The following is a 12,314-nucleotide window of genomic DNA, read 5'->3' on the forward strand; positions in this document are numbered from 1 at the left end:
TGCCCTTTGTGATATGCACATCAACTTGAACTGTTGATCATTTTTCCCCTTAAGTTTGGTTTTTTTCCTGCCCTTCCCTAATTTATCTCACGTTTTTTTCTCATCGCTATTTTTTACATCCCATATTTCATTCTCCTCTACTCTGGTAAACTCTGTAAAAATTGTATGGCAACTTGTTAAATTGAAAACAAGGGTACAATACTGAGTTTACCCACATGGAAATTTTACATTTTTTCTATTTAGATTGTTCCAAGCCAAAAGCATTTTTTCCTCATAAGAAATTATGTTCCCAATTTATGAAGTCAGAGATGTTTAATGATGTGCATTCTTATTTTGATTGCAGATCAGCACATTTTGAATTGCAGTCATAATCAACCATCAGGGTATAATGAGTTTTTCGGGTTATTCTGCTACAGTGCTGGACTCATGATTTCATTACACTGGTTTGGTGATTTTAAAATGAATGAATATGAAGTGATAATGCAAAATAATTTTGAATTTTTGTACTTATTTGAGATAATAACATATGTGAAGTTTTGAAAATAATTTTTGTGTGAGATGCAAGATTAAGATTTTAACTCAAGAGATGTCACCTTTTCTCAATAAAGGATTATTACATCAACATAGAAATCAGAATTTAATCAACATAGTTGTTATAAACATAATTTTTGCTTTCTAATACATGGTTGCATCCTCATCTTCTTGGGGAGGGATGATATATATCATACATGTGGACACTCCATATGCGTGATCTATCATCTCAAGATACAAGAAACTCTACTCAACAAACTGAAGATACCCTACTCAAGGTCAACATTCAATTGATAGGATGGTTTTTCAGGCTGAGAAGTTTTAAAACATCTCAAATTCTGGCAGAGGGATGAATTTTTACTTTACCTATTATATCGTTTTAGTGGATATAGAATAACTGAAAATTAATGATTTCCAGAGCATTCAGCTATGTAAAATTCTAGTTTAATCCAGTAACCTCTTCCCTGATTTTGATTGTTCATCTGATTTTGTTATATTTATTGCCTCAAGTACATCAAATTCACATGTATTGACACTCCATATGCATGCTTTATCAGTAGCAATATATAGCAGTTGTTGATTTGACCAGTGATAATGATAACCACAACTAAGCACAAAAGAGCTGATGTTAATGCATTCCCTCCACAAGGGTCACTCTGCAAAGTGCACCATCTACAAGTGATTTTTGATAGAAAACTGAAACCAAACTAATTTTAAGATTGTGAGCACATTAAAACTAGTAGAATGCATATAAACAAGAAAACCACAAACCCACCAGCAGTAATGGATACAAAAAAAACTCAAGGGGAGGTGCAAAAGATGATTATTTGTCATTGAAATAAAAGTAAATGTAGCTCAATTAAGTTAAATGCAATTTCACGATAGTTTTATTTAAACTGATTATATTCAAATAAAAGACATAGATATGATTATTACAGTAGATTCCGCTTTATAGGTCCACCGGGTACTTGGGGCAGCCGCTTAATTGGGGCCAATCTTGAAGAACAGAACCCAATAGAGGAATATCCCAGAGTATTCTCCGCTTAATTGGGACAGCATGCCGCTTTATTGGGCCATGAGTCGGCGACATAGACATTTAAAATATACTCGCGACCAAATTAAAATTTTTTGTTTTCGGAATACTTTTTTTTTTCCCTTTTTGATTTACTCTTATTTTTCACAAATGTTCCTATTCTTGCTCTATTTTGAAAGCTCTTGTTGTTATATTGTCTGCAAGAGGATAGGACTTTTCTTTAATAGGACTAAGTAAAAGACATTCATTCGGCGTCACCCGAGGCTGTGAAAAATATTTTTAACTAAATTGTTAGAATTCTTAAAAATGATAATAATTTAACTAAACTCCCTGATTTATTAATCAAAGTAATGGTTTAATAAACTTAGGCTGCATTATAAACGTTATTTAGTCTTCTTTCTGCCATTTCAAAGTTATTTATGCCAATATACAAGAGAGTTTGCCTAATTGGGGCAGCTGCTTAATTGGGGCAAAGTGCACAAGTCCCGATGTGTCCCAATTGACCGGAATCTACTGTATTTAAAAAAGTTAAAATTGTAGTTTTGCAATGTTCGGCAATGCAGCAGCACCACAAGAGAGCCCTGCACCCTCATATGTATCCGCCACTACCCACTAGTAGTGCACCTGTTATTTAAAATATCCAAGAGATTTAATGTTCCCTACCCATACCGAACCAAAGTTAGGCTGCAGGTTGTACGTTAAAGTTTGGGTTTTTACCCTTGGAGTCGGGGAGCAATTAATGTAACAAATATTTAAAGTGTTTACCCAAAGTTTATTTAATGTAAAATCCCAATTGCAAATCAATTCAATGAAAAACAACAAGTACCTCATGAATTTGTGCATCTTGAAAAGCACAAATTTAGGATATTACAAAAGTCTTAAAAGAAAGTCTGAAAGAAAGAATGAGAGGAGCCTTCGGTAGCACAGGCCATACGGCCCGCACTTCAACTTCCACTGATGGCTGAAGCAGAGGCGCAGCTAGGAATAAGGCTGGAGGGGGTTTAGGTGCAAGTAATGTCAGGGTGTGTGGGGGGATTGAATACCCACCAAGTTATGCGGTAGGTGGGAGATTAATAAATTGCCGAATTTTAAGATAAATGGTTCAAAATGGTGAGTTTTTACAGCTTTCTGAGGGATATTTTCCTTAATCCTTGCACTATTCTATTAGTAATATCAATCCAATTAAGTAAGATGCATTAAACTTAAAAATTTCTCTGAGCTCTAGGGGGGTTTTATCCTCCAAAACCCCCCTCGCTGGGCCATTGGGCTGAATTGTGACTCATTACTGATGAGAGACGAGTAACCTGTGACGGGGGGGTTCAGACCCCCCCAAAACATAAAAACACAATTACTTTGCTTCATAAAAGAAAACAAAATGTTGAAAAATCATGAATTTGCAAAAGATTTATTTGACAAATGAAGTGCTTTTGATCATGAAAAGTTTTAAAATTAGTTTAAAAGCCTCTACTTTGTACTCTGTTTTTCAAAAATTTTCCCCCTGATTTTGGACCCCCCCAAACGAAATTTCGGGCTACACCACCACTGATGGCCAAGTCGACTGAGTGACAATAGCTACTCCACCGTGCTGTTATATAAGAAGGGTGAAATGAGTATGTTTTCCAAAAAGAGGAATGGGATGGGGAAGGTTTAGCACTCATTCTTGAAAGCAAAAGGTACAAATTCAGAGGCATAGCTGGGTATTCTAAGACTTCACTCAACAACATTTTTGCACATATTTTTGGAAATGGAAATCTTCCATTTCTGGATCACTATGAAATTACTTTACAAAGTACATATAAGGGTAAGGCTTAAAGAAAAAAGAACGTCTTTCTGATATGAAAATTTTTATTATAATTATCAGTAAATTTAAAGTAGGAATAATTTAGGGTTCTCTCACAAATGTAAGGATACTTTTTGAAAGGCTTAAGTTCACAACATGGGGAGGACTAGTACATTAATAAATATCACCAATATTATCAATAGATTAAACCATTTCCTCTAAAAGGTCTTCAGAACTAAATGTGTTCAATAAATGCTCAGGCTTACTTGCTTGGAAAGATGATTTATGTTTTCTTTCGGCCACATTCAAGTTGACCTATTTATGCCACTATTTTAGAAATAAATTATTCATAAGTGCCATCATGTTTACAGTATTGCCTAGAAAGAAACAATACTAAATTCATAAGAACAGAATTTACAATATATAGTCTTCTGTGCAATACATGAACAAAGAATATAACTCAGGAACAAGTTCAATACAATGCACAAAAAGTTATTTTGGAAAACTCAACTCAATGATGTGGCATGATTTCTAAGATTGAAAAAATGGATTAAAAATTCTCCATTCAATAGTTTTGAAAGACTCTTGAAAAGTTGCAATTCAATGGTTGCCTAGCTATTTTTTATATCCTTTGGCTCAAGGATTGGTATCAGTTCAAATTAAATATATAAACTGTACAATTTCAATGGATCAAACTTAGACCTCATTACAACACACCAAACTGCACATAAAACAATTATTGAAAATTTCCACCAGAAAGGAAACAAATTAACTGAGTGAAAAGCTAACTCATTGCCAAAGAAATAGAAGTAGTCTTGATAGAAAAATGATAAACAAAAATTTGAATACCTTCCTTCTCGGGGGAAGAATCTTTCAAATTTCCAATTCAATTAAATAATGAGGTGCCTTTGGAGTAAGAGGTAAAAATAAAAAGCTTTCTTTATAGCTTTAGCGTGCCCTCAATGATGTGATACAAGTTGTTGGGTTGTGATACGGTTCACTAATTATGTTTTTCCTTTGCTTTCTCCACAGTTCATTTTAGCTTGCTCAAAGTAAGAAAAATCCTCTTTCACACACCTTAATGTTTATACAAACTCACATTCAGAGGCACAACCATTTAGTCCATTCCGTGCCGCAGCATATCACTGAATGAACCACCTCCCTCACAAACATAGCAAAATCACTCACAATGGAATCTTGCGGTTAAAGCTGTCCCAAATTCATTTTACCCCACTCACTTTGAACCAGTATGCAAGCAAGTGGATCACATTAATTTACATAATTTTCACTCCGCTGTCCACTTTCCATTTTATTTATAAACAGGATTAAGAAATCAAAATCTTGTTCATTCACTACCATAATAGTGTCATTAGATTCGGCACTTCATTGTTCATTAGCTCATAGCTTTTTTGAGCACCGATATTATGTTATATTTATGGTAAATCACATGTTTATGATGCAGTGAGACATTCACTATGGCATAAACTGAGGAGGATATAGACAGAGTTTTCAGTTTCTTGGGTGACACATCCAGAATGGGCTTGGGTTAATCATAGGGCAGTGATAAAAGAGCTTCAGCACATGAAGAGATGTGATAACTCAAGACACGCTACACAATGTCAACATTCATTTGAAAGAATGGTTTTTCAGGCTCAGAAGTTTTAAAACATCTCAAGTTCTGGCAGCAGCATGACTTTTTTTTTACTTTAGCTATTTTCATTTTAGTGGATATAGAGAAACTGAAATTTGATGAGTCACAGAGCATTCATTTATTTAAAATTCTGGTTTAATCCAGTAATCTCTTCTCTGATTTTGATATTTCATCTGATTTTTTTGGTATATAGATTACTTCAAGGTATTTTTACACGGATTAAAAAATGGGAAAATTGGCTAATAGATTATTAACCAAAATAAGGTGACTCAGCACTTCATTTGTGAGATTTAAACTCGTCACAAGGAATGGTAGATCTTTTCAGAAGTTGTCAAAACAAAAGAAAATTCCCAAACGTTTTACTATGTCCGTAAATAAATTGAGCTTCTCCTAGAGTGAAAAGGATATTCAACCCAATGTTTATGATTAAACAGGGCCAGGCGATATGTGTAAAAATTAGGAATCATGTCTATGCAATATTTCCTTCAAAGTTGCATAACTAACCCGTTGAAATAAAATGAAGATAGGTAAACAAAATACTCAAACTATTCCCAGAATATGCTTCCCATTGATAAAACCAAACTTGTTCAAAATGTAAAAGAAAATAATTTTACTTTGTTATTGAAATGTGCGGATACTTGGAAGCACTTCAGATCGACCTCAACGAATTAACTTCACCTTATACCTCATGACCATTCCTCCAATATGGTCAACAAATGAATGAATGAACTAAATGTGTCCCATCGCAATCACCAAATGTGTTCCAAACTCAACAGAAACAATAACTTCCGAGTTGAAATCAGAGTATTTTCACTGCACCACACAAAATGCATCCCTTATATCTCAGAACCCATTCCACCACTCCGGCTGACAGAACCAAATCCTCCTCACGAAAAAATGAAAGCTGGATGGAAGAAGATCGAGAGCTCGCAGATTGCTTCTTCTCTCGCACACTTCGCAGTTTTCGACACGAGAAGAAACAGAGGGAGATATGGACTGAAAACACCTCTTGACTCACGCACTCGCACGCACAGACGCACACACACACTAGTGCTATCACATGGGGCAAACTTTGCGCAGTGAGCCCCGGGTTCTGCCTTGCGGCCGCCGCCATGTTGCCGGCTCGGCCACGTGGTGCCGCTACGTGAGTACCGCGGGGTTGTAGAATGAGTCCGCAAGTTCTGTCGTGCCCACGACCCCCGTGGTACCTCCACCACTGCCCCCACTGCCTCCGCTGCCCCCGCTGTGCCTGTTGAGCGGCCCCCTAGACTTGCCCCCGGAAGTGTTATTGCTGAAGCCCGAGTCGGAGCCGAAAGAGTCCTGACTGCTGCCACCACCTTTGCCTCCGCCCCTGAAAGAGGTGAACTCACGTCCGGGGGTGGAGCCGCCGCCCCTAGCCGCCCCCACCACCGACACCGTCTCGTAAGGGCTAACGTCCCCCGGAGGCAGGATTGGCAGCGGGGGCAGGTAGGAGGCAGCCAGGAGGGCCAATCTCTGCGCCGCCGCCCCCCGGCCACCTCCGTCCCCCGCGAAATGGTGCTGCGGGGGCGGCGGGGGCCTACCCTGAGGTTGCTGGGGGCAGTAGGGCGAGGAGGCAGAGGAGGCGGTGGAGGAGGAGGACGAAGGGAAGAGTAAGGGCTGCCTCGGGGGCGGGGGCGGTTCCGCCTCCCGGCGGGGGCTGGCGCGACTCCACCCCCGCCTTCGGTCTAAACTCTGAGGCCTCCGCTCCACGGATCGCTGGCCCGGGCCCTGCTGTTGCCTCCGTGGGGGCCTCCGCCCCGTGGTGGCCAGGCCCTGAGGTCCCGGGCCCCTGCAGAGGAAGGCCGCTTCGGCCTCCGCGGCCCTGCGCCCCACGCAGCAGTCGGGGTCTGAGCAGGAGGATTCCAGGTCGTTGCCGGGGGCAGAGCTGGAGGCGGAGGGCGGTCTTTCCTCCTCCTCCCCCGCGCTCAGCTCATCCTCGGCGAATTCGTCCTCGCTGCCTCCGGGGGCATCGCCTCTCGGCCGGGCCTTGGAGCGCCGCCCCCGTGTCTCATCCATGCGGGTGGCGTCACCCAGTCGTCGCCGGCATCCTTCACTGCCCCGGTCCGAGTCCTGCTCCTCGTCCCCTCTCTCCGATCCTGCAGAAAATCATAGAAAATAACCCTCTTACATACTGCGAGATCAAGTGGACAAGTTGATTCTACAAATCAAAATACTTATATTCACATGGAAATGGGAAATATGTGAAAAATGTTTGAAAACAGAGGCATGGGCGTACCCACCGAGGAGCAGGGGGGATAGCTGCCTCCCTAGAAGCAAAAATCGCAAAAGTCTTGAAGGAAAATCAGTACTGAATTGAAACGAAAATATTCAACAAATTTTCTCGAAAACGAACGAAAAATGATGTGTGTATAAAATAATATGTATGTAACTAAAAAGAACTATTTTTTCAAGGAAATAATCTCATAAACTAACACAGCGATGTTATAATTTTCTTAAAATGTTGGTTTCATTCACCTTTTCTATGCTAAAATGTCAAAACTTGGCTTGATCCCCCTTAGACCATGGCTTGCCCCCGTAGTTATAATCCTGGGTACGCCCTTCTCGCAGGATTTGCTACGCTTCACCATAAACACAACCCAAATGATAAAAACCCCTGTGACCTCCCCCTAAATCTGCCCCTGCCCAGTGTATGACATTTGATATCTGGCTTCAGGAAGGAACGCTGCTGATTTGACATCCTCTGCAGGGGCGCAGCTAGGAATTAAGGCTGCAGGGGGGTTTTAGGCACAACTAGTACTGGGGAGTAAGGGGGTATGGAATACCCACCAGGGGCATCGGGAGGTGTGGGGGCCGTCCCCAAGAAAATTTTTAAGATAAATGGTTCAAAGTGATAAATTTTACGGCCTTCTGAGGGATATTTTTGTAATCCTTACATTATTCTATAAGTAATGTTAATCCAATTAATTAAAATGGATTAAACTTAAAAATTTCTCTGAGCTCTGGGGGGGGGGTTTATCCCCCGAAACCCCTCCCTCGCTGCGCCACTGATCCTCTGTATAAATACAGGATTACACCACTCACCGTTGGATAGCTCCTCGTACACGGGGTTGTAGAGGTCCTGGGAGTTGTGGTGCGACGGGACACCGTCTCCGGCGCCACCAGCGGCTGGTCCTCGGTGGTACGTGGAGGAGAGGTAGTTGGTGCGGCGCTCCGTAGGCGGCACAGGAGGCCGAGGCGGAGGCACCGGCGGTGGGCAGATGAACACCGACGGGTGGTAGTGGTGGTGCCCGCCACCGCCAACGAAGGCGCCACTGCCGTACTTGGCCGAAGCGGACTTGACGTCGATGAGCTGGTAAATGGGGAGAGGCCCACAGTGGGAAAAAGGCACAATCATAAAATGGCCGACAAGAAACAGTTGAAGAGGGAGCTGCCGCAATCGGCATTGAAAGTAATCACAGCAAATAAAATTTTTATCAAAATTTACCTTATGAGTAGGTATGTAATAACTCTACGTGCGAGGCCCACGACATTTTCAAGACCGACTTTCTGCTTAGATTTTTTTAATGCCAATTTCTCATATTAAAGCGTCATTGTCAAGACTGTAAAAACAGTACATTACGAGCATGGAAATTTACTCATAGAAATTTGTCACATGTGATTGTAGTGGAACTTTTAAATGCGTATTCAACGGTTTTTAAGAAAGAATATGATTTTTCAATGGGCAAAGAATATGATTTTTCAATGGACAAAGAACTTATTTAAATGACCATAAACTCATTAAGGACTCATAAAGTGTCTATAAAAGCGTAATCAACATATACAAACTTGAATTAGAAGAAATTACAAAAATAAAGAATATTTTGAACGAAGGAAAAGAGTCTCCTGGTATTAAGATGTGAAGAATAGTTTCTATGATATAATTCCCGCAATGTCAAACAAGATTCCAAAAGCATTCAATATGATAAGGTCACCAAAACAAGCACTGAATGTGACACAAGTGAATACAATGAAGGCATAATCTGAACTTTTGGCTTCGGCCAATATCGGTGACCCGTAGACAAACGTAGACGTATTTAATAGCAGTCACATGAATGACCGTATAATTTTTTATATAAAATGCATTACATAAATAGAAGTGTAAAATTTTAGATTTTCCCGGCGTATGGATTGGTGTAAAATTTTCTCGGGATTCCCACCGAAAAATTCGTGTATTTTCCGCCAATCTTTGAAGTGAATTCACCGTGACTGCGAGCAATTGAACTTCAGACTTCTTCGGATAAAAAAGAGAAATGCTAAAAATCCGAGAAGCAAGCCGAGAATAGGGTTGAAGTGCATTACTGCGCTTGGAAAGAATATTCAAATTTCACTAAAAAAGGATTTAAATTACCAAACGCACAGGGTATTAAATGCATTGCAACTGTTGGCCTTCGTAACATTTCAATGCATTGCACAAAACATCAATAATATTTATAGTCCTGCATAGATTATATTTATTGAATGAATTCATTCTTATGCATTGAATTCTTATGAATTAATGTTTTTCTTGTTCTTCATAAGTTTGTATATGACAAAACATAAAAGATATTCTTTGTTCTTAATATGAATGTTTTCATAAAACAAAACCACTAAATGCATCAAAGAAATTTTATCAATATCAATACAATAAAAATGCAGAGAGAGCAACCATTTAAAAGTCCTCTATTGAAAACGATATTTATTGACAAGAAGGCCATTGGAATCAAAATATCATCTTCAATACGAGTATAACATTCTGGTTGCAATCTCACAGATGGGTCATATCGACTGAAATAAACAAATGATTGACCACATGAATATAATATAATATCTTGGTTTACTAAAAAAAAATTTCTTTATTTACCTATTTATTTCTTTTAATTTTTCACATTGTCTTTGGTAAAATATCGTACCATCATGGATCATTTAATTCCTTCATCAAAACCTCTCCCGCAATAATTAACTTCAAGTAAATTAGGCGAACGAGCCCAAAGCAGTTAGCATATATTCGTGGAGTGGGTGTTGTCGGCTGGGATTAACTCACCTCTATAGGGGCGGGAGGGCCGGCTGGTGGCATGGGCCCGGGGCACAGGGCCGGGTGATGGCCGATGGTCCTCGGCCGGATGTTGGTCAGGTCCTCGTAGATGACGCCGTTGGCCGCACCCACGCCGTCACACCTGCTCTGCGGCGATGCCTTGCACGGCAAGAAGTTCTGCACCTTCCGCTTATGCCTGCGAGAAAAGAGTGAAGGGAAACTCGTGAGAACAGAACACCTGATAACATATTCATAACTTACAGATATCTCGGATTCCACTCACAAGGAGTGATACCACGTTTCAACATCAGATGTCGTCCAACCTCGCAGTTTGTCAAAAAATGAATTTTTTTCAAACGTCATATGAGCCTTAGTGTTCGAGATATTATCGATAGGAAGAAATTGTGTAACGGCTCGATTTGAGCAACCCGGTATGCAAAAATACTGTAACAAGGGTGTTTCAGGAGGAGTCTAAAATACTTCAGGAGGTGGTGGGGCGACAATTTTAGCATTTTTTGTCGTAAACATGAGGTCGCATATCCTTAGTTACTTCACTATGGCAACGCAAACATTAATTGAATGTATTTTGCAGTTACCATGAAAATGATTTTTCATGGGTATCCAGCTTTCCGACGTTTTATATAATACCCTGGATTTTTAAGGACATTGAATCATTAAGGCTGAACGAAAATGTGCGAACATAAAATCTCGCTGAAAGCTCTCGTTTAATTAAGCTAAAAGAAAGAATTAAAGAAACGTCAGGGAAAATTTAAAGAATTTCTTTTCCAGAAAGGTGCCACAAAATTGCAAATGTCAGGGATCAGTCACCCTCGGCTTCACTCGTCTCTTTACACAATTCCTCAATAATTCAAGTTTGACTTTCCATGTTTTGGTATATTTTTTATTTTCATAAGGCGACGATAGTAAACCGAAGCATTCATTTTCAACATTAAAAGGGAAATTAACCTATATATGTATACTGTATACCCTATTGCATTACGAGCTGATTAAATCGAGCCGTTTAACTAGTTATTTCTATCGTTCGTATCTCGCAAATTAAGGCCCGTTTGACGCTCGAGGAAAATTTCATTTTTTTTGACAAAATGCGAGGTTGGACGCCGGTCTTGAATGTTGTGTATAAATGTAACGGTGAGAAACCCAATATTCCGACTCTCGCCTAGTCCTGACGAATAGTATCCACCTGCAATTATTTTCCTTAACCTGCTAACAGTGTGAGCAGGCATTGCGTGTGCATTCCTTAGGTTTAGGAGGTCATTGCAGCGGTCAGAAACCACCCCCTTTATATATTAACCTATATTATGTATACTGTATACCCTATTGCATACCGAGCTGATTAAATCGAGCCGTTTAACTAGTTATTTCTATCGTTCGTATCTCGCAAATTAAGGCCCGTTTGACGCTCGAGGAAAATTTCATTTTTTTTGACAAAATGCGAGGTTGGACGCCGGTCTTGAATGTTGTGTATAAATGTAACGGTGAGAAACCCAATATTCCGACTCTCGCCTAGTCCTGACGAATAGTATCCACCTGCAATTATTTTCCTTAACCTGCTAACAGTGTGAGCAGGCATTGCGTGTGCATTCCTTAGGTTTAGGAGGTCATTGCAGCGGTCAGAAACCACCCCCTTTATATATTAACCTATATTATGTATACTGTATACCCTATTGCATACCGAGCTGATTAAATCGAGCCGTTTAACTAGTTATTTCTATCGTTCGTATCTCGCAAATTAAGGCCCGTTTGACGCTCGAGGAAAATTTCATTTTTTTTGACAAAATGCGAGGTTGTCTTGAATGTTGTGTACAAATGTAACGGTGAGAAACCCAATATTCCGGCTCTCGCCTAGTCCTGACGAATAGTATCCACCTGCAATTATTTTCCTTAACCTGCTGACAGTGTGAGCTGGCATTGCGTGTGCATTCCTTAGGTTTAGGAGGTCATTGCAGCGGTCAGAAACCACCCCCTTTATCCCTATTTACGAGGAGCGTGGAGGACATTTTCACCTTGGCATAGGAAGAGTGAATTCTTATTACGGTGCGAGTGTCGAATTCCCTTGCACCATTAGTTTCGCTCATTAACGTTTCGACTGCTCACAATACAGGCACGGCACGTCCACTTAGAGGTCGAGCTTACGTGGAAGGGAACGGCCGAAATGAGAACGAGGAGAAAGAACGGGAATTTAAAGTGCGGACGCGACCACTACGAGTTGCATTCCTATCTCAAGGGCGGTGGCGCGGCATTCTAGGCTCGCTGGAATAGGGGTTCC

General features: G+C 40.4%; 1 protein-coding gene across 1 annotated transcript in view; it reads right to left on the reverse strand.

The window, feature by feature from the left end:
* Positions 1–3,391: 3,391 nt before the first annotated feature.
* The window catches only part of LOC124167865 (translation initiation factor IF-2-like), a 229,869-nt gene continuing 220,946 nt past the window's right edge, over positions 3,392–12,314 (reverse strand). Inside the window, exons 4-6 of the mRNA XM_046545918.1 lie at positions 10,037–10,223; positions 8,059–8,326; positions 3,392–7,112 (exon numbers count right to left, since the gene is read on the reverse strand). Coding sequence (XP_046401874.1) covers positions 6,136–7,112; positions 8,059–8,326; positions 10,037–10,223 — 1,432 coding nt within the window. The 3' untranslated portion in view covers positions 3,392–6,135. The remainder of the gene's footprint in view (positions 7,113–8,058; positions 8,327–10,036; positions 10,224–12,314) is intronic.

The sequence above is a fragment of the Ischnura elegans genome, chromosome 11 (genome assembly GCF_921293095.1).
Source record: "Ischnura elegans chromosome 11, ioIscEleg1.1, whole genome shotgun sequence".
Classification (NCBI taxonomy): domain Eukaryota; kingdom Metazoa; phylum Arthropoda; class Insecta; order Odonata; family Coenagrionidae; genus Ischnura; species Ischnura elegans.